Source organism: Helianthus annuus, chromosome 1 (assembly GCF_002127325.2).
Source record: "Helianthus annuus cultivar XRQ/B chromosome 1, HanXRQr2.0-SUNRISE, whole genome shotgun sequence".
NCBI classification, from domain to species: domain Eukaryota; kingdom Viridiplantae; phylum Streptophyta; class Magnoliopsida; order Asterales; family Asteraceae; genus Helianthus; species Helianthus annuus.
Window position 1 is genome coordinate 143,437,576 of NC_035433.2, and position 22,036 is coordinate 143,459,611.

Consider the following 22,036-nt stretch of genomic DNA (forward strand, 5'->3'; position numbering starts at 1 on the left):
AGAATAAAGGAGATAAATCTTACAATGGACCAACAATACTTAGATCGGGAATGTGAGAAATTTTAGGCCAATCTTCACCCTTGTTTCTTTTACACCTTTTACTTAGATGTTCACAACCTCTTATTTCAAGTTTGTTTAGATCCTTGAAACTCTGAATCTCATCCGGTAGAGAAAGTAATCCATCACAATATTCAATTCTCAATGATGAACAAGTTTTTTAATAGCTATGATTCATATACGTAGTATTATTTTAAGCAGTGGCGGAACCAGAACGATTTAGTTAGGGGTTATCATAAGCTTATATTCTATACTCATTCAAATTAGGGGGTCCATCTCTAAGTTAGTTCTTCAAAAACTCAAATTTATAAATAAAAATTCAGCAAGTTCCGGTGACCGCATGATTAACCGTCCTCAGCTTTTAACGTTATTTTCACGAAATTAGTAAAATAACGTTACACTTTCACTTTTGCCCCCCCCCCCCCCCGATGGCCCACACATATATACATTATATGCGCATACCGCAAACGGGGCGTATTTTTCTTAGTGTGACTTGAAATTGTGATTTTTATAATTTTAAATAGAGTTAATTACTCGGATGATCCTTTGGCCATATTGCATGTTTTTGCTTTAAGTTTGAAAACTTACATGTGTGGTCCTTATGGTTACTCGAACATTATACGAGTGGTCCTTGGAGTGGATAAACGTTAAGTTTTTCGGTTAAATTGGTGTAAAGTAACAAAAATACCCTTCTTCCCTCCTTTTGACCAAGTCTCCCTGTCTCTTTCAAACAAAGAAACATGTCAACAACACCCTCTCTCTCTAAACCAATGGCCGGCAACCCTCTCCCACCCTCATCGGTTTTCCGGCGACAGGTGCAACTGTGAAGAAGGGGAATACATCTGCTACTATTTCCGGTGATGTTCAGATGGCGAAGATATGGGTATATTGAAAGCTCTGTCACCACGATGAATCCATTCAAGCGGATTTGGTGTCTGTTATAAGCCTTGCTTCTGATCCGGCTTGTAATAAGCTAGTAAAACGTGTCATGTTAACACGAGTATTGAACCCGGACGTGACACATTTAGTTTAACGGGTCAATTTCTTAAACAATAACACGGACATGTTTGCAAAGGGGATCACACAACATGATATGTTCAACACAGTTACATGTGACGAGTTCAATACCAAGAATTTCATGACACATTTAATACGCTTAAAATTAAGTGGCTCAATAACACGAACGAGACGACAATACAACATGGTAATGTTAACTATACCAGTTCTACTGTATTATCTTAATAATGGTTTGTTCAAGACAATAGGAAGCTAAAAATCAAGTCCAAAAACAACATTATGAACTAACTTTGGCCAAGAAGAAGTGCTTTTAGGATTGCATCACTCTTCCCTTCAGCATAAGGGAACATGTGGCCCTCACCGGTGAGCTCGTGATACTTTATCCATGGAAGTTGTTGGGCTATATACCGTTGCAGTGTCACGGGCACAAGAATATCCTCATCACCCTGCCATATATGAACAGACCCTTCGTTTTCTGGAAACGGGTTCTCAATTTCTGTTGGATCAAATTCCCATGTACCGAATCCAATATTCAAGTCACGGTGGATAGATTCGTATTCTCCCTGTTGTCTTACTTGTTCCTGCATAACACAAAAAAAAGAGAAACAATAGATTCACAATTTTGATCAAACAATACGTCAAACGGGTCAAACATAGCATGTCAAACGTGAAGTATATTTAATGCATACAACCACCTAATTATCCTATATACTAGAACCAAAGTTGATAGTGAATGCACCTCCCGGCTTTGGTCGTTCTAGGTAACAGTACAAATCTTGAAGCACGTGGTGCAAACAGTTATAGCATGTTTTGGAAGTTAAACATCATACCCCTCCAAAAATTACAAAATGACCCCTCCACTTTCCCATATATTTTTTCTTTTAATTTTATTAACCAACCACACATTAACATGTGACATACTCAATATACCGCTGCAACGTGCTTTTTCTCTTTTTTTGGTTTATAAGTTTTATAAAATAATGTTTTATAAAATTCTGAATATACCGCTGCAACGTGCTTATTTTTATATACGACTCGATATAGGTTTCGTTCAAAACTAAAACTGATTTTTGTGTGATAATGTACAAGTTAGCAAAGCACAAATGTACAAGTCGTTAATTTTGTTTTTAAATGCTATTTTTTTCTTTTTTGGAATATTGGATTTTAATAATCCCAACTATTTGCCGTTGGCCGCCAATAGTCCCAACTTCAAAAATAACCACTGCCAGCCCCAACTATTGACATATTGGCCACCAATGGACCCTGACTAACAGAACCCTAACGCCGTTAGTCTCCGGTCATCGGAAAACCGTTTTTCGCCGGAAAACTCATTTTTGGCCGGAAAACTCAACATTTTCGTTCCAAACCTCTTTGTAACCTTATTACAGACCTTTAGGAACTTTTTTCTAGTAAAAACCTCAATTATTTAAGTCGCCAGAAAACTCTTTTTTTCGCCGGAAAACTCCTTTTTGGCTGGGAAACTAAACTTTTTGCCCAGAAAACTTAACATATTCGTCCCAAACCTCTTTGTAACCTTAGATCGGATCTTTAGAAACATTTTTCTGGCCAAAAACGGTTTTCCGTCGACCGGAGACTAACGGCGTTAGAGTTCTGTTAGTCAGGGTCCATTGGTGGCCAATATGTCAATAGTTGGGACTGGCAGTGGTTATTTTTAAAGTTGGAACTTTTAGCGGCCAACGGCGAATAGTTGGGATTATTAAAATCCAATATTCCTTCTTTTTTTTTACACCTACACTTTTACATTTTATGGGTGTGTTATTTCTTCTTATTTGTCGGTAGTAGACCGAACGTTGGGTGGGGTTGCTATAGTAATGTGGGGGTTTACATATATAACACGCTATAATTCGACATTATGAACTTGAAAACTTTCAAGTATTAACCAGCTATTTAAATTACTTAAAATTTGCATTACACCCCGCACGCACACACTTTTACTTGTATGGATGTGTTTTTTTCTTCTTATTTGTCGGAAGCAAACCGAACATTATGACGAGGTCGACTTAGATTTCGGCTTCTATGTGAATGTCATGGTTCTGACCATTTCTTTAGATTACTTAATAATATATGCTAACACCACGGTAACGCGTGGTGCAAAAATTCCTAGTTATTACTGAAATAATATAGTTAATGCATTCATATTTGGAGCGCGCACACTCAAGTTGCCCATGTGTTTTCGAAAAAAAAATCTGTTTTGCCCCCCCCCCCCCCCCAAATGGGTACACATTTTGATCCGCTACCAAAGCCGCCCATTTTGCCAAAACGTTACAATGGTAGTAATGGTACATCCAAAAAATGCATTTTAAGTACCTCAACACCTGCTCTGCCAGCTGTAAATATCGGCTTGAGTTCTCTATCTTGGCGGGATAGAATATCAGGGCTGTGAGCAATAACGGTTAAACTTGGAAACCATTTTTGCGTGTTCCACCAGTAGGTCAATGATGGAGAATGGTGAGCGACCCGTAGACTCCATTGATCTCGAAGAAACTGCTTTGAAAATGCTTGTTGAGATAAGTTTGATGGCAAGCGGGGCCACCAATAGTTAACTACGGGAGCTATAAGAGTCGCTCCTGCTAGCCTGTTTTCATCACATATACATATGACAACTATAATTAGAAAAACCTAAAAGAGTTAAATGCCATTTTAGTCCCTGTGGTTTGGGCCGTTTTGCCAGTTTAGTCCAAAGGTTTCATTTTTAACCTGTGGGCCCAAAAAGGTTTCACAGTTGCCATTTTAGTCCACTGGGTTAACTTCATCCATTTTTTCTGTTAACGAGAAGGCCAATTCGGTAATTTTGTATGTAATTCTGTTAACTAAAAGGGCAATTCAGCCATATAAAATGATCGAATTGGTCTTCTCGTTAACAGAAAAAATGGATGGAGTTAGCCCAGTGGACTAAAATGGCAACTGTGAAACCTTTTTGGACCCACAGGTTAAAAATGAAACCTTTGGACTAAACTGGCAAAATGACCCAAACCACAGGGACTAAAATGGCATTTAACTCAACCTAAAATAAACTCAAATTCTAATCTAAGTTGCATGAAATTGGGAATTTCAAGTAAACTCAAATTAGTAGTGTGTTAGATACGATTACATATAGAGTAAAATGCCATTTTTGTCCCTGAATTTTGGCCAGTTTTGCGACTTTCGTCCAAAGGTTTGTTTTTCTGCATCTAGAAATCTTGCCATTTTCATCCGGCCCGTTAAGTCCATCCATTTTTCTCCGTTAAGTCAGGGGTATTTCTGTCTTTTTTGCTAACTTGGCAATTCGCTCTTTTTCACTTTGTGTAAAAATACCAAATACCCCTGAAAAAGACCAAATTGCCCTTTAAGTTAACAAAAAGACGGAAATACCCCTGACTTAATGAAGAAAAATGAATGGAGTTAACGAGTCGGATGAAAATCGCAAGGTTTTAACCTTTTTGGATCCAGATGCGTAAAAACAAACCTTTGGACAAAAGTCGCAAACCTGGCCAAACATCAAAGACGAAATGGCATTTTACTCTTACATAAATTATACAACTTTAAGAAGAAAAAAGATGCAAAGAACGGATACCAAAGATCCAAACTAATAATACTATAAAAAAGAAACATTAATGATACATTAGAATGCTAACTTACACACATACCTCTGAGGAATGTACTTCAAATAAGACCAAACCACTTGCCCGCCCATAGAAAACCCGACCACATAAAATTTGGACCCAAGTTCCAGTTGATCCGCAAGCTCTTCTGTATCTAAAGCCAAACTCTTTAACGTCCGTTTAGGATCCGGATCACTCTCTCCATAACCCGGTCGATCAAATGAAACAATATATATCCCCAACTCTTCAATTAAAGCCTGCAAAAGTCAACCAAGTATGTACTATTTAGTCAACTTTACACCGAAACTAATAAATTGTCAACAGGACACAGAAGAAAAAACCATACGCGAGACGCTGACGTGGCAATGACAGTGTAATGCTTGACAGAGTCGAACCCATGGGCATAAATTATTTTGTACTTTGCTGATTCTTTTGGGACACCGTATTCTTTATAGGATAAATATCTTCCGTCACGAAGCTTGATTCTTGGTGTTGTGATGGGAAGGCCGTCTGGAGGCCCGACTTTGTTGGGGGCGGGTGGACAAGCTGCTTGATAAGCCCATGCTAAAAACCCGGTGAAGAACACCAGTAGAAAGAAAATCCCTGAAATGTTTCAAGTACAACATGTTGCAAACAAAATCAAGATGTGTGACTATAGGGAGTGTTTGGATGTAAATTATGATACCAAACTGAATACATAATAATCATAGGAAAAAATTAACCGAACACTTGAAACTAGCAAGTTAAAGAGTAAACTTCTGTTTTGCTCCCTGTGGTTTGGTCACTTTAACGGTTTTGCCCCAAACCTTTAAAAATAGCCATTTTCCTCCAATAGTTTGCTATGGTTTTTCCATTTTGCTCCCTGGAGCAAAATGAAAAAACAGACAATTTGGATAGAGTTAGAGGCGGGGAGCATAATGGAAAAACCATATCAAACTATTGGAGGAAAATGACTATTTTTAAAGGTTTGGGGCAAAACCGTTAAAGTGACCAAACCATAGGGAGCAAAACGGAAGTTTACTCTAAGTTAAACTTACATCCAAACACCAGCAAAATGGAGAGAAATGTATACAAAATTTTGGACTTTTACAATACATAAATTACTAATAATAAATGTTAATTAGACTTTTTACAGTCAAATTGGTCATCTATATAAAATCGAGTTTTTTCCCAAATTAGTGTAGATACAAAAAGTATTTACCTATTTGGGTACTTTGAAAAATATTTACCTATTGGGTACTTTTCTATATCTCTTTAATTTTTTACCTAATGTATACATTTCTTTTTATTTTTCTACCCAAAGTAAAATTAGATTACTCACAGAATTAGAATCAGCAAAAATATAAGTAATTATTTTTTGTAAAAAAAAAATATTTAACAACAACCCCTATGACCAAAAAAAGGTCAAAGATCAAATCTTTTTTAGGTTTGACTGAACATCCCACAATCTTAACTCAAATTCAACCAAAACCCATATCACAGAAGCTCCAATTTCCTAAATTTCTACAAACATATGTTACGATCAAGAACACAAACCCTAGAAGCAAAATCAGAATGAAATCAACAACGAATGGATTGAAATTGATGGGGAAATCGATGCAAACCTGAAGAGAAAGTAGAAGAAGATTGGGATTTGGATTTGGATTGTCTGGTGTGAGACCTCGCCGATGCTGCTGAAATCTTCTTCTTTACTTCAGCAGCCATTGTTATTGTTGCTGGTTCAGGAATTGAAGAAGATGGGTTGATTGAGTTGGTAGAGTTTTGGGTCAAACTCATGACAAATCACAAATGTAGCAGAATTTTATATATTGAAGAACACTTGGAAAATGTCTCACGGTTTGACACAAAAGTCATATATGATGACAAAATAGAGATTTTTAAATATTTTCTCATCCTAAACTTTCTTACTACGTATTTTCTTAAACCATAAAATCAATTACATATTTTCCTACCTAACTCATATATATTATATATTTCCTCTTTTTATTTAAATAACTCTTACATATTTTCCTACCTAACTCATATATATTATATATTTCCTCTTTTTATTTAAATAACTCTTATTTATGACTATTTTACCCTTAATAACTATTTTACCCATTCTAAAATATAAAATTTTGACATACTACATAGAGATCTTTTACACTTGCCTCTTTTTTTTCATCCGTTTTCAACTCCTTCGTCCGAGCCAATTTTAAGAGTCAAACTATAAGAAAACCACATCAGATGCCCAATTACAAACCCCAAAAGGGTAATACTAACTATAAACAGTTCTAGCTTGATAATCGTTCAAGACATTAGGAAGCTACATAACGGGTCAAAAAAACACATATTTTAAACTAAGTTTGGCCAAGTAGAAGTGCTTTTAGGATGGCATCACTTCTCCCATCTGCATAAGGGAACAAATGGCCCGCACCAGCGAGCTCGTGGTAGTTTATCCATGGAAGTTGTTGGGCTATATATCGTTGCAGTCTGACGGGCACATACAGATCTTCATCACCCATCAATATATCAACAGACCCTTCGTTTTCTGGAAATGGGTTCTCAATTTCTGTTGGATCAAATTCCCATGTACCAAACCCAATATTCAAGTCACGGTGGATAGACTCGTATTCTCCTTGTTGTCTTACTTGTCCCTGCATAACACACGAAAAACAAACGATAGATCCATGTATTTCATAATCAGTAAACACAATAGTAAATCCACAAATTGCATTTTTAGTACCTCAACAGCTGATCTGCCAGCTGTAAATATCGGCACGAGTTCTCTATCTTGGCGGGATAGAATATTATGGCTGTTAGTCATCTAGGTTAGAACAGGAAACCATTTTTGAGTGTTCCACCAGTAGGTCAATGATGGAAGATAGTGAGCGACCCGCAGACTCCATTGATCTTGAAGAAGTTGCTTTGAAAATGCTTGTTGAGATAAGTTTGATGGCAATTTGGGCCACCAATAATTAACTACTGGAGCTATAAGAGCTGCTCCTGCTAGCCTGTGTTCATCACATAAATATATAAATAAGTCAATAAAATTAATGGATTAGTAGTGTGTTTGATTGATTACAGTCCTGAGTTTTGGCCAGTTTTGCTACTTTCGTCCAAAGGTTTGTTTTTCTGCATCGGGATTCAAAAGATTTGAAATCTTGCCCATGAGTTAAATGTCATTTTGGTCTCTGTGGTTTGGGTCATTTTGTCAGTTTAATCCAAAGGTTTCATTTTTTGCCTGTGGGTCCAAAAAGGTTTCACCGTTGCCATTTTAGTCCACCGGGTTAACTTTATCCATTAATTATGTTAACGAGAAAGGCAATTCAGTCATTTTATATGGCCGAATTGCCCTTGTAGTTCACAGAATTACATATAAAATGACCGAATTGCCCTTCTCGTTAACAGAAAAAATGGATGAAGTTAACCCAGTGGACTAAAATGGCAAGACGAAAACTGAAATTTTTGAATTAAACTGGCAAAATGGCCCAAACCACAGGGACTAAAATGGCATTTAACTCTCTTGTCATTTTCACCTGGCTCGTTAACTCCGTCCATTTTTCTCCGTTAAGTCAGGGGTATTTCTGTCTTCTTTTGCTAACTTAAAGGGCAATTCGGACTTTTTCACTTTATGTAAAAAGATAGAATATCCGTGTAAAAAAAGAATTTCCTTTTAAGTAAACAAAAAAGACGAAAATACCCACTAACTCAACGGAAAAAAATGGATGGAGTTAACAAGCCAGATGAAAATGACAAGATTTTAAAAAAAATTTCTTCCTAATGCAGAAAAACAAACTTTTGGACGAGAGTCGCAAAACTGACAAAAACGGAAATACCCCTAACTTAACGGAAAAAAATGGATGGAGTTAACGAGCCAGATGAAAATGACAAGATTTTAAAATTTTTGGATCCTAATTCACTACGTCAAATATGACCTACGACCACACTTTTTCAAAAACCTCCATGCCACACATTCAAATAAATGTGTGGCTAAAGGTCATTAATGACATTTCCAAACCTTCTAGCCTACTTTTAGCCACACATTTTATTTATTCATGTGACCATTGAATAACAACTCAAAACTTTCAGCCACATTTTAAGAAAAATATGACATTTACTAGCCACACTTGAAAAATGTGACCAAATGTCATCAACCGTCAGGGTATTTGTTTGATTTTATATTCCTGTGACAAAAAACACACATTTCTGAAACCTTTAGCCACACTTTCACATAAAAAAGTGACCAAAGATGCTACGACCACAGATTTGCCCAAACCACCTTGCCACACATTCGAATAAATGTGTGGCTAAAGGTCATTCAGTACATTTTTCACCACACATTTTATTTTTCATGTGACCATTATATAACAGTTCAACTCTTTAGTCACACTTAAAACATGTGATATTTACTAGCCACACTAGAAAAAGTGTGGCCAAATGTGACCAACAGCCATAGTATATGTTTGATTTTTTATTGATGTTACCAAAAACACATTAGTTCGAAACCTTTAGCCATACTTTAGAAAAGAAAACTGTGACAAGTATTAGCCATGCTAAAAAAGTGTGGCTAAATCTAATATATGTGATAACTTATATGGCTAAATATAATATACAGGTTTTTGTGTGTGACAAAACAAAAGATATGTATGACTATTACGAGTATGTGGTCACACATTAATTGCTTTATGTGACCATCCAGCCTCCACCTCCCAATCCAATTGGAACCCTAATCCATCACCTGTTGCCATATGTTCGCCTTCACCGCGTATCATTGATAATATCCAATTTTCACAGTGCAGCAACAATCGATTGAAGCTCATCTTAGTTTGGTAGGTGATTTACACCAAAATTTTGAGATTGTAACCGAAATTTCTGGTTGGTTCCATGGTAATTATGTGTTATGAATTTAGTTCTGTTCGTATGTAGTTTTATCGTGTTTTTTTTTTTCTGATAATAATGTTTGATTTGGCCGTGAATGGTTGAATTACTTTTAAGTTTGAAATTAGGGCTTGATTTGGATAGCTGTTGATATGATTTTATTTGTTAAAGTTTGGTGCAAGTTTTGTACTTCTATTTATATCATGTCTACTTAGGTCCTTTGCCAATAGATTCAGGATATTGTTTAGTATAGATTGTTAGGTCTCTCTTTTAAATGGTCACGGCAGGTTACTTTGGTTACTGAGTGATGCTTGTATATTTGATCATTTGATGGAGCTGCAAATTATAACTTTTATTTCGGTGGTCCGAGGCTTGGGTCTGTTTGATAGAGTTGGTTTTCATTTTGATCTGGGGATTATGCTTTTGCAATGTTATTGGAGGTTGGTTTTTGTTATGGCTGGCGAGTTAAATACGTTGAGGGATGGGTAGGATTATTGGTATGAATTTGCTGGTTAGTATGAATATGTTTAGCATGGGTTTTTGTAAAAATCGTATGGGTCATGATGCTGGTGTGGTTACCGTTGCTCCTGGGCACATTGGTATAGGTTTGAAGTTTGTGGTTGAGTCTGTCTGCCTTTTTGACTAGCATGGGTATTAAGGATGTTCACGTTTTGTTTTGAAACCCTGAAACGGTCCAAACCAGCTATCAGTTTGGTTTCACGGTTGTTTTTTATTTGTTTTTTGGTTGGTCAGATTCAAAATTTTCAAATCATAGTAATTAAGGTTTTAAATTTTTGTCGCTTTATTTTGTGTGACTCCACATTTATGTTGACGTTTTTGAATCAATTGATAACTTACAGCAAAGTTTGCAACAAATCTCTTCTCATTTTTATGCTTCTCTAAGGCTGATTAAGGGCGTAATGATAGATTTACAACAAATAAACAGTCTAATTAGATGACTCCACCTAGTATAAAAGTTCACTGTAGTGCAGATCAAACCATTCTTGCTTGAAGCTCGACATAAATACATGTTACAAAGTGAGCTGCCTTTTTTCAGTGTCTCACAAAGTTAGGTTCTATGAGGTGTATTACCTTTTTTTAGTGTCTCATATGTGTATGCATTTTATTTTCTCTAATATCATCTCCATACATTTTATGTAATTTTGGCTGTTTATAGTCTTCTCTTTTTCCACAACTCATGATTAATGATACATAAAATTTTGCATTATATTAGATTTATAGGACCAGGGTGTTGTTTTAAACATCAATGGATATGATTGTATTTTTTTCCTAATTTTAAAGTTATTTGATTTAATTAGACATAAAAAATTAATTACTAACTTAGATGTTTTCTTAGAAAGCTTTCGCTTTATATATGAGTTTAGGTAACTTTGAAGCAGTGTTGTAAGAATCGTTAGTCGGTCGGTGGGGTACCGACTAGCGATTAATCGGGATTAATCGGGATTAATAGGGATTAATCAGAATTAGTTGGATTGAGATTTTTATATGTAATTTTAAGTTATATATATACACAAACATTTTTATATGTAGTTTTTGAAGTAGACATGTTTTAAACCCTAATTATCCCATTTTTTAAAGTAATTGACGGGAATTCATAAGGTTTGGTTGGAATTTGGCCGGAATTTGGCGAACATTAGGCCAGAATAGGACCACCATCGACCGCCTAGTGATTAATCGGTGAACCTCAGTTATTAATCGACGATTAATTGGAGACTAGTTAGGATTTTTACAACCATGCTTTGAAGTGGTAATCAAGAAGGTTTTTATACTTAATGTAGTACATTTTGAAGATGCTACATTAAGTGAACTGCCACTTTTATTACATTAAACCATTGACACATACAAAGATTGACTTTCCATTATGTGCATTATAAATTCGGCAACCATCGTTTTGACTTTTGAATTTCATAAGTGCAGTCATTGTTTGACTTTTAATTGTAATCAACTTCCATGTTCCTTTGACTTTTGTAAGACTGCATCTGCTATTGAATCTGAATACACTAGTTATTGTTTTGTAACTTTGACTTTCATAAGTGCAACAGGTGTTTTTATGTTGGGTCAGGTCGTTGATGATATTTATCCAAATTTTACCCTAAAGTAATATAAATTAATAAAGGTTTAAATTAAGCTCCTATCATTAGTAAGAATCTACATAAATTTCTCCACATACCAGCATATATCCAAGCCTGTATATAGAAAATGTGATTATTATCTCATCTTCATCGTAATGAAAAAACACATAGCAATAGACATACAAAATTAGAACACACACTTCAAGAGTTGTCTTTTTGCAACTAGTAGTTAGGACCCGCGCGTTGCGACGAGACCATTATACTCACTCAGAAAAATAGATGTAAAAACGTTGAATCGCAAAATTTATACCAAAACGTAAATTGAAAAAGAATTTCTACGCATTATAGCAAAGACGTTGACAATACTTGAAATCTTATGGAGAAAAGTGAATCGTGCTGCGATGGTACTGTTAAACTGAACAAAAATCAGATGTAAAACATTGAACAACGCATACGCGTTGCGCCATGTTAACTCGCAAGTCAATCAGATTTGAATTTATAAAATAATACCAATAATAATAATAATAGTTAAACAAATCTATAAAGTAAAGGGTTTATTAAAGCTATAAGTAAATAAGGGTTATATGGTATTTATACTAATACTCTAAGAGAAGATTTTTACTTTTAAAAATAGTCCAAGAAAGAAGTAATAAATGTTTATATATAACAGAGACTTGTACACATTAGCTTTAAAACTTGTATATATAGATAAAGACATAAAAAACAAAATAGTGAATGCCAAATGACATCACCTGTTGGCCTACAAATTCCACAAACCAATCAAAACACTCAAAAATGAATAATGAAACCTTTTCCCATGTAACATCTGATAAATAATAGGGAAGAATGTCGAAAATTTGTAATAAAAAGTTGGGCTTAAAGGGGGAAAAGAACCAAAAAAAAAATAGGTTTAAAAAGAGTTTCGTACAAACTACCTAATAGGCTAAAAGATTTGAAAGCAACCAATGTACAATACTACAATAGCAGAGCATACATGTCGTAATGAGCCATGTACAATAGCAGATCATACATGTCGTAATGAACCATGTTGGGCCTTTATGGACCAAAATGGACAATAGGAGATCATACATGTCGTAATGGACTACGTTGGGCCTTCATGGACGACGATGGACAACAGTAGCTCATACATATCCTAATGGACCATATTGGACCTTAATAGATGACAATGGATAATAGTAGATCATATACGTCTTCGTAGACCATATCGGGCCTTAATGGACCATAATAGACGATAGTAGATCATATATTGTCTTAATGGACCATATTGGGTGTTGATGGATCACAGTGGATAATAGTAGTTCATACATGTCTTAATGAACCATATTGGGTCTTAATGAATCACAATGGACAATAATATATCATATATGTCCTAATGGACCATATCGGGTCTTATCGGATGACAATGGACAATAGTAGATCATATACGTCTTAATAGACCAAATTAGGCTTTAATGGATCATAATAGACGATAGTAGATCGTATATGCCTTAATGGACCATGTTGTGTCTTAATGGATCACAATGGACAACAGTAGATCATATATGTTTAACGAAATATTTTGGGCCTTAATGGATCATAATGAACAAAAGTAGATCATACTTGTCTTAATGGACCATTTTGGGCCTTAATGGATAACAACGGACAATAATATATCATATATATTTTAATGGGCCATATTGGGCCTTATTAGATGAGAATGGACAATAGAAGATTCTATACGCCTTAATAGACCATATCAGGATTTAGTGGATCATAATAGACGTTAGTAGATCATATATGTCTTAATGGACCATATTGGGCCTTAATGAATCACGATGGACATTGCTAGATCACATATGTCTTAATGGACCATATTGGGTCCTAATGGATCACGATGAATAATAGTAGATCTTATATATCTTAATGGACCATATTGGGCCTTAATGAATCACGATGGACAATAGTATATCAAATATGTAAGAATAGACTCTACTGGGCCTTAATTGACCATGATGGACAACATTATATCATATATATCTCAACAAACCATATTGGGCCATAATGGATCACGATGGACAATGGTAGATTATATATGTCTTAATGGACCATATTGGGCCTTAATGGGTTACAATGGATAATAGTAGATCATATACGTCTTAATTGACTCAATGTTGTTTTTATTCATGCCAGCCGGCTGTCTGACACACACTCATTAAAATACAATTTTCCCTGGTTAAAAATTATAGTGTTTCATCATTTTGGGTGGTTGACTCGATGTATTTTTTTTTGAGATCGTGTAATGAGTAGTATCTACAAGTAATCAAAACACAGACGTACATATTATGAGAGAGAAATTTTCGGTTTAGTGCCTGCAACGCGGGCAGGACAAAAAAACTAGTTAATTTACTAAATAAAGTTGTATAATTTCAATTTACTTTTATAACTTTATATTTTCCTCCTAAAATTTTCGCCCCTAAAAATTTCCCTCCCAACATAATATGGCTCCCATTTTGAACTCCCCCCAAAAAAATTCTATTAAACAACAGCAAAACTGTAGACGAACAAATCAAAACCCTAGCTTCCAATTTCACACCAATGGTTTCCAACTCTTTGGCCACCATCGTTCCTCTGCCCCTCCGTCTCCTATCTCACTTTTGTCAGATTATGCAAAAGGAAGAATCAATGGAGTCCGTGACGGAGGCAATGAGATCTGCTTCGGTAAATCATACAACCCATGAACGTTCGTCGTTTGTTGTGGTGTGTTTCCGTTCAAGTTCGGTCGAGTCAACACAACACTGACTCCGTCATCTCTCTTTTGTCCAATTTTTGGGTTCACATGTCATCTATCGGTCGAATCAATGGAGTCCGTGGCAGAGGCATGAGTGTAACGATCTTTAGGTAATTACGCTTCATCGTCTTGTTGTTTTCGAGAGTTACTTCGATTAACTTGATTTTGCAACGATTACAGCTAGTATAATTAGATCATTAACTTGAATTTCTATTGTATTGTTGTATAAGAGGCTCTCTAGAAACTACTATCAGGAGAAGGCTGTTGAATTTCGATTAACCTGATTTTGCAATGTGACGAGCTTCCATCTAGTATGATTATAAATTTATAATGCTAATTGAATTAGTAAAAAAAATATCTCGTGGACACCAAGTAGATTAAATTATTTGTGATTTTTTTGCAAATATAATATCTCGGGGACACCAAGTTGCTGTGGATCACACACTGAACTTTAGCCAAGAACCGAACCGCCTCCGGCAGGATACAAAACTCAAGCAGATATTTACAGCTGGCAGAGCAGGTGTTGAGGTACTAAAAATGCATTTTTTGATGTACCATTGTGTTTATCGTTTTGGCAAAATGGTCGGGTTTGGTAGCGGGTCAAAACGTGTAACTGGGGGTGTTCGAAATTCGATTCGGATTTGAAAAATTCGAAATTCGTCTCTATTCGGTTCGATTATCAAGAATTCGAATTCGCTTCAATTCGGATCTGAGTCCAGTAAATAAAATACGAATTGAATACAAATTTTAAATTTGATTCAAAACTCAAGTTCGAATACAAATTTTAAATATTTATTTCTTATATTTATATACAACACACATATAACTTAAATTTGGGCTATAGTATAAACTAATCTATAAATTTAATATTTTAAATGAATTTGAATAAAGAAAATTTATTCGAATTTATCCGAATTCGATTCGAATTCGAATTTTTAACTGAAGACGAATTGATTTCGAATTGAAGTTTTAATCCGAATACGAATTCGAATCAAATTGACCCGCCTTTAATCGAATTTGAATTCCAGAAAAAAAAATTATTCGAACAATTCGATTCGAGTAATTCGAAAATTCGTTATTCAATTCCATGAATACCCCTATGTGTAACCAAGGGGGCGCCAAACCAGATTTTCTTCAAAAAAATTAATTTTCATATAAAATTTGGTATCAGATATAATAATTATATATTTTGATTAATTAACTCAAATAAATATGATTTTTGAGGTCTTAAGCTTTAAAAATACATCATTGGCCACTTTTGACCCGTTTGACATGGTAGAGATATAAATAATTACAATTGATCCACTTGTACGTTAATGGGTTGAGTTTGGCATTTCTACTATCTTTTTTTGTAATGGATCAAAATGGGTACTTGTGTGTGCACGCGCCAAATATGAATGCGTTAACTATATTACTTCTGTTTTTGTTTGACCCGTTTGAAAAATGTGAATCCATTGTTTCTCTTTTCGTGTTTATGAAGGAACAAGTAAGACAACAAGGAGAATATGAATCTCTCCACCATGACTTAAATATTGGATTCGGTGCATGGTAATTTGATCCAACAGAAATTGAGAACCCGTTTACAGAAAACGAAGGGTCCGTTCATGTATGGCAGGGTGATGAAGATATTCTTGTGCCCGTGACACTGCAACGGTATATAGCCCAACAACTTCCATGGATAAACTATCACGAGCTCACCGGTGCGGGCCACATGTTCCCTTATGCTGAAGGGAACAGTGATGCAATCCTAAAAGCACTTCTTCTTGGCCAAAGTTAGTTTATAATATTGTTTTTGAACTTGATTTCTAGCTTCCTATTGTCTTAAGCAAACCATTGTTAAGATAATACAATAGAACCGTTATATTTAGCATTATCCTTTAGGGTTTGAAATTAATAGTCAAAACATATGGTAATGTGTTCATGTTATTTTATCGTGCTACTTGTGTTTCATTATTTCTTAACCATGGTTAGTGATTTATGAAACGTGTCGTCTCATTCCTGTTATTGAATCACTTATATTTAAGCGTATTAAATGTGCCGTGTAATTCGTGCTATTGAACTCGTCACATTTAATTGTGTTTAACGTTACATGTCATGTGTCCTCTTAGCAAACATGTATGTGTTAGTGTTTAAGAAATTGACATGTTAAACTATATGTGTCTCATTCATGTTCAATACCCGTGTTAACATGGCACATTTTACCATCTTCGTGGGGATGGGGTCACATCTTCCCCATGAATGTGCGAAATGAGGGCGGCAAGCGGTGTTCTGTGTGACCCCGCTCAACGTCAGCACTCCGCAATGCCTCACCGCATGTTAATGACATACTTTTATTAAGATCGGAGAATTTTTTTTTTCGGACACTTGTATCCCCGGAAAGTAACAAAGAGATCGTATTCATAAACAACTCCAAATTAAAGTCTAAATAACATTTCATAACACAATTCAATAATATCAAACGTTTTAAAAATAAACAACAATATCCAAATTAATGTCTAAATACTTTTAGATGATAAAAAATGAAGTAAAATACTAACGTCCGAAATTGCATACGGATACCACGTCTTCAATTCATTCCATTGCATTGATCAACAAATCACATCATCCATATTTGATCCTGTAATGATAAGTAATAACTAATAAATAAATTTAAATGAATGAGCAAAAGATTTAAACTTTGTTCATGGAACATGTTGAAAGAAAAAAAATATGTAGACTATAATCTAATAGATGATAAGATGATCATGTTGAAAGAAAAGTAAAATAAAACATAAAATACACACATTAAGGTTACCTTGTGTATAGAGTGCCAAGTGCAGTCACCAATCATCATTCGTTAATCTCATCATCGTCGTCCTCATCGCCATCCTCGTCCTCGTCATCGTCCTCGTCCTCTTCCTCTTCCTCGTCATCGTCCTCGTCCTCTTCCTCTTCCTCGTCATCGTCATCGTCATACTTCCCACCACCTAAATTGAAAAAAGTAGATTTCACGAACTTTTGTTAGCTATATTAATTCAAACAAAATTTAGTTTGCTAGCAAATCGCATGTATAATGAAACAAATAGTGAAGTTTTGTATGTGTAATTTTTATATATCTTTCTAAAATATTATATGGAACGTAGCAAAGGTCATTGTATTGTTTAAATTTTTCTTCCATTGTAATGATATTTTAGAAAATTATAAAAAATACTGAAATTTTTTAAAAAATTTTCTTCCACTGTAATGATATTTAAGAAAATAATCAAAAAATACTGAAATCAAAAGCAACGTCCAAGCAAAATCAAATACTTTAATTATGTGTTTTCTAAGTAAGAAAGTTCACTATTGTTTTTTTAAAGAACGTGAGACTTATGTAGTAAAAAGGTTAGAAAATAAAAAGAATAAAGGAGATAAATCTTACATTGGAGCATCAATACTTAGATCGGGAATGTGAGAAATTTTATGCCAATCTTCACCCTTCTCTCTTTTACACCTTTTACTTAGATGTTTACAACTTCTTATCTCAAGTTTGTTTAGATCCTTGAAACTCGGAATCTCATCCGGTAGAGAAAGTAATCCATCACAATATTCAAATTTCAACTTTCTGATGCTTGGAAGATTACACGGTAAAGAAATTAATTTGTCGCAACCATTCAATTCTAAATCCTCCAGTTTTGGAAGATTATCTGGTAAGGAAATTAATCTCCAACAATCTGTTACTTCTAAAACCATGAGGTTTGGAAGGTTACTTGGCAAGGAAACCAAATCTGGACACCAATGGATCTCTAATCTTTGTAAACAAATAAACATATCGGTGTTATCTATTGACATGTTTATATCATCATCGTGAAAATACTTCAAAGAATGCATATCCACCAACTGAATAACCCTAAGACAGGGAAGTCTCCCAAGTGGTGGAATACGCTCACAGTTCTTACACCCATAGAAAACAATTTCAACCAAATTCCTTAAATTGTCCATCCAACTTGGAGAAATGGTCTTTCCCATGTACTCACGCATTCTCAATATCTCTAAAGATGGATTTGGCTCTAATCCCTCAAGAACCTCTTCTGGAAACATTTCTGGTGTAATTTCTTCCCAGGTATAGGTACCCTTGTCCGACCAGTCTAACAGCAACATCGACAGATTTGTTTTGCATATGAGATTGGCACTCTTGGCCTCACTTAAACCTTCAACATTCTTAATTCCTTCTATCTCCAACCTCCCCTCAAGAAGATTTAAATCCCCCAATTCACTTATTTTGGCCCCTCTCTCCTTACCGACAGGAAATCGTGGAAGCATTCGAAGACTAGTTAGTTTCCCGATTCCAAACGGCAAATGTCGGAGTGAATCACAACCATTGATGTCCAAACGTTGAAGGCTAATCATGTCTTTTAGGCCGTCAGGTAAAACTTCTATTCCCGAGCCTAGTAAGGTCAAGAATTTCAGATATCTCAGCTTGCAAATCGATTCAGGCAATTTACGCAATCTGCTACACCAACATAAAATCAACACTTGCAAGTTTTGGAGATACATAATCCACTCGGGTAAAGCTTCTATACTTGACTTTGATAAATTCAAGTATCTCAGATGTTTGAGTTTACAAATTGATTCTGGTAATGTGCATAACTCCGTAAGATCCAAGTGTAATACCCTTACATACATGTGGTTGAAAAGATGACTGATGCAACCTACATCCCCCTCCCCGAACATGAATATTGACCTTAATGATGTTAACTTTCCTAAATCCTCAGATGATAAAATTAACATTTCATCCAGACATGACGAGCTCAAATGAAGCACCTCATCTGGGATTTTAACCTCCTTACAAGTAGGCTCTATAACTAAACAATCATGTTTCATTACATGCCGTGCCATGTCATGCACTAGATCATGCATTTTACATGTATCATCATCATCCACCTGGAAGAGGGATTTCCAAACCAAACAATTAAAACTTTCTTCTCCAATCACATACAAGTTGTCTGTTTCTTCTCTGGGCGGAATGAAACCGTTTGCTACCCACAGCAAAATCAGTTCATCTTTTTTTATTTTATAGCCTTTAGGAAACAAACAAAAATAAGAAAAACATCTCTTTAAATGTGGAACCAAGTTATCATAACTTAACTTTAAAGCAGGCAAGACATTATTTTCTTGTAAGTTCCATATGTTACTGTCTTTCACACGTTGCCAGTCGTTGCTATTACTTTTTGACCACATTAAGCTGCCCAAAGTCTTCACCGCCAAAGGCAGCCCCTTACATTTCACAACTATTTCCCTTCCAATAGGCTCTAGCTTACGTTCGTCATCCCCCACTCTTCCTTGTGCAAATGCATGCTTCTGGAATAATAACGACGAGTCCTCTTCTGATAAACATCCCAGTTCATGTTGTAACTCACCAACCTTAGCCATCATTCTACAAGTTCTCTCTGACCGTGTTGTCATCACAACAATACTTCCTTCTTCCCCACAACTTAATGTTCCACTTAATGTTTTCCATTTTCCCTCTTCGTTCTCTTCAGCCCAAAAATCATCTAGTACAATTAAGAATTTTCTTCCCATTAACTTGTTTTGGAGGGAAGCTTGCAACGTATCGAGCTGTGTAAGCGTACACCCAGATTTATCTACGGACTCGATGATTTTTTTCATTATCTCATTAACTTGGAAGTTTTCAGAGACATACACCCAACATTTTAAGTCGAAATATTGATCAACTCTCTTATGGTTATAGACTATTGGTGTTTTAAACTAAATATAGGTATAGGGGTCGTTCTGTAATTAGTAGTTAGTTAGTTTTATGTTATAATTAGATTAGTTAGTAAGTGCGAGGACCGGAAGCGACAAGTTGAAAGTTTGTAACCTACAAACTTAATCAAGCGACATCTCTAGGAGACGTACCTGTTCAGTTCGACGCCTAACATCACAGAAACAAAGAGACGTGATTTTTCACAAGAAGACTGTTGGTGCACTTGTGTCTGTACTTTGTCTGTATTCGGTCTGTATGTAAACGATGTCCTTGTCAGTCCTGTAAGTTGACAAAGTCAACCGTCCTCCTGGTTTGACTTAGTCAACAGTTGAAAGATATGCTGTGTCGAAGGATAAGAGGTCGAAGGATAATGTGGATCCTTCGACCTCATCGAAAGATATGGTTCGAATCATATACCTCGAAAGGTGATCTTTCGAGGTCCTTGATGATCTTTCGAATACTTGGTCTTCGATAGATGATCCTTCGGACCATCTATCAGATCCTTCGATCAGGCATGCTAGGCTGGGTATATATATACCCATGCAGTGTTGAGTTTTAAAAAAACAAGATATAGACACACAAACAGAAAGATATCCGAGAGATAGGCTGAGAGCATTCTGTCCGGAACTCACACACACACTTTGAGAGTTTACAAGTTAGGTTTGTAAACATTGTGCTTGTAACCGAAACCTTCATTTGCATTAATACAAGATTGTGTTAATCGGTGAACCCGTGTGTGCTTGTGTTCATACTTGCTTAATCCCGGTTTGCTTGCTAGCTTGGATTCCGCACTCGCTAGTGAGTTAGTATAACAAGGTTTGAGGTTCGTCATCCACCGGATAGGGACCTACAAGTGGTATCAGAGCTTGGCTCTTTACCTTGTTTAAAACCGGGTTTTTCAAGTTCTTGGTGTGTGTTTGGACACTAGGTTTAGCACCCGTTTTGGTGGTTTTTCTTGTTTTTCTAAACTGAAAAACGGTTTCTAAACCTTCGGGAGTGTTTAAAGTTGGGTTGGGTAACTTGGAAATTGGTTTTTAAGAAACTTTGTGTTTTTCCGGCGAATATTCCGGTTAAACTTCCGGTGACTGGTTCTAGGATAAGGTTATCCATTTTTGGCATAGTTTATTTCAAAATCTTGGTTGGTAAGATAGTTGTCAGCCTGCCATACCCTTTTGCCGAAAGTTGACTTACCAACCCATCACCTTTTCACCAACCTATCACATCAACGTCAGTTGTGTCAGAACCTCTTGAAAGATATCCTTCGACTTCGAAAGATCATCTTTCGATCAAGGAAGGCTCGAAAGATCATCATCCTTCGACCCATCCTTCGAAGTCTGAAACATATCCTTCGATTAAGGAATCTTTTCGAAAGATAAGTGTCCGAAAGATAGGGATTTATCTCGAAAGATAAGGATCTTTCAAGTGTGAATCTTTCGAGATTTTGAATCTTTCGAAGCCAGTGCTCGAAAGTCAACAGTGATCCTTCGAACACTGTTGATCATTCGAACAAGTGTGATCTTTCGAAAGTGAGCTATACGAAAGATAAGGATATTTAACTCGAAAGATAAGGATCTTTCAAAGGAGAATCCTTCGAGTTCTTGAATCTTTCGACATCATTGTTCGAGATTCAACAGTAATCTTTCGAGAACTGTTGATCCTTCGAACAATAGTTGATCTTTCGATTGTGGTCAGTTTATTGTTAACTAGTTTCTGTGATTTCAGATCTTTCGACCAGGATCCTTCGGCTGTGTGATCTTTCGGGTGGTCATCATCCTTCGTGACTTTGACTTAGAATTTATTTTTCTTGTCAAAGATGAATCCGAGTTGGTGGAATCCTGCTCCAAACAGTGGAAAATATACCAGTTCTGGTGTTACTCCTTCATGGTGGGGTACA

At 35.8% G+C, this 22,036-nt stretch overlaps 3 protein-coding genes and 1 long non-coding RNA gene across 5 annotated transcripts; 1 reads left to right on the plus strand and 3 right to left on the minus strand.

Annotated features, from left to right (window-relative positions):
• Positions 1–1,177: 1,177 nt before the first annotated feature.
• On the minus strand, positions 1,178–6,516 carry LOC110886599. The gene is made up of 5 exons (XM_022134411.2): positions 6,281–6,516; positions 5,023–5,279; positions 4,722–4,933; positions 3,403–3,670; positions 1,178–1,655 (listed from the first exon to the last, which is right to left on the minus strand). The coding sequence occupies exons 1-5, from the start codon at positions 6,450–6,452 to the stop codon at positions 1,359–1,361; spliced, it is 1,206 nt and encodes a 401-aa protein (XP_021990103.1). The 5' UTR covers positions 6,453–6,516; the 3' UTR covers positions 1,178–1,358.
• A 442-nt stretch (positions 6,517–6,958) lies between these two features.
• LOC110886600 lies at positions 6,959–7,668 on the minus strand. The gene is made up of 2 exons (XM_022134413.2): positions 7,402–7,668; positions 6,959–7,312 (listed from the first exon to the last, which is right to left on the minus strand). Exons 1-2 carry the CDS (start codon positions 7,480–7,482, stop codon positions 7,016–7,018), a joined length of 378 nt encoding a protein of 125 aa, XP_021990105.1. The 5' UTR covers positions 7,483–7,668; the 3' UTR covers positions 6,959–7,015.
• Positions 7,669–14,111: 6,443 nt separating this feature from the next.
• Positions 14,112–16,343, plus strand: LOC110886598. Of its 2 annotated transcripts, XR_004864252.1 has the most exons (4): positions 14,112–14,527; positions 14,650–14,728; positions 14,845–14,945; positions 15,898–16,343. It is a non-coding gene; the product is annotated as an uncharacterized LOC110886598 (long non-coding RNA). The 2 variants fall into 2 exon arrangements; XR_002562892.2 differs by having other exon boundaries at positions 14,118–14,728.
• Positions 16,344–17,813: 1,470 nt separating this feature from the next.
• Positions 17,814–20,045, minus strand: LOC110883327 (disease resistance protein RGA2). The gene has a single exon (XM_022131117.2). The coding sequence runs from the start codon at positions 20,043–20,045 to the stop codon at positions 17,814–17,816; it is 2,232 nt and encodes a 743-aa protein (XP_021986809.1).
• Positions 20,046–22,036: the final 1,991 nt, after the last annotated feature.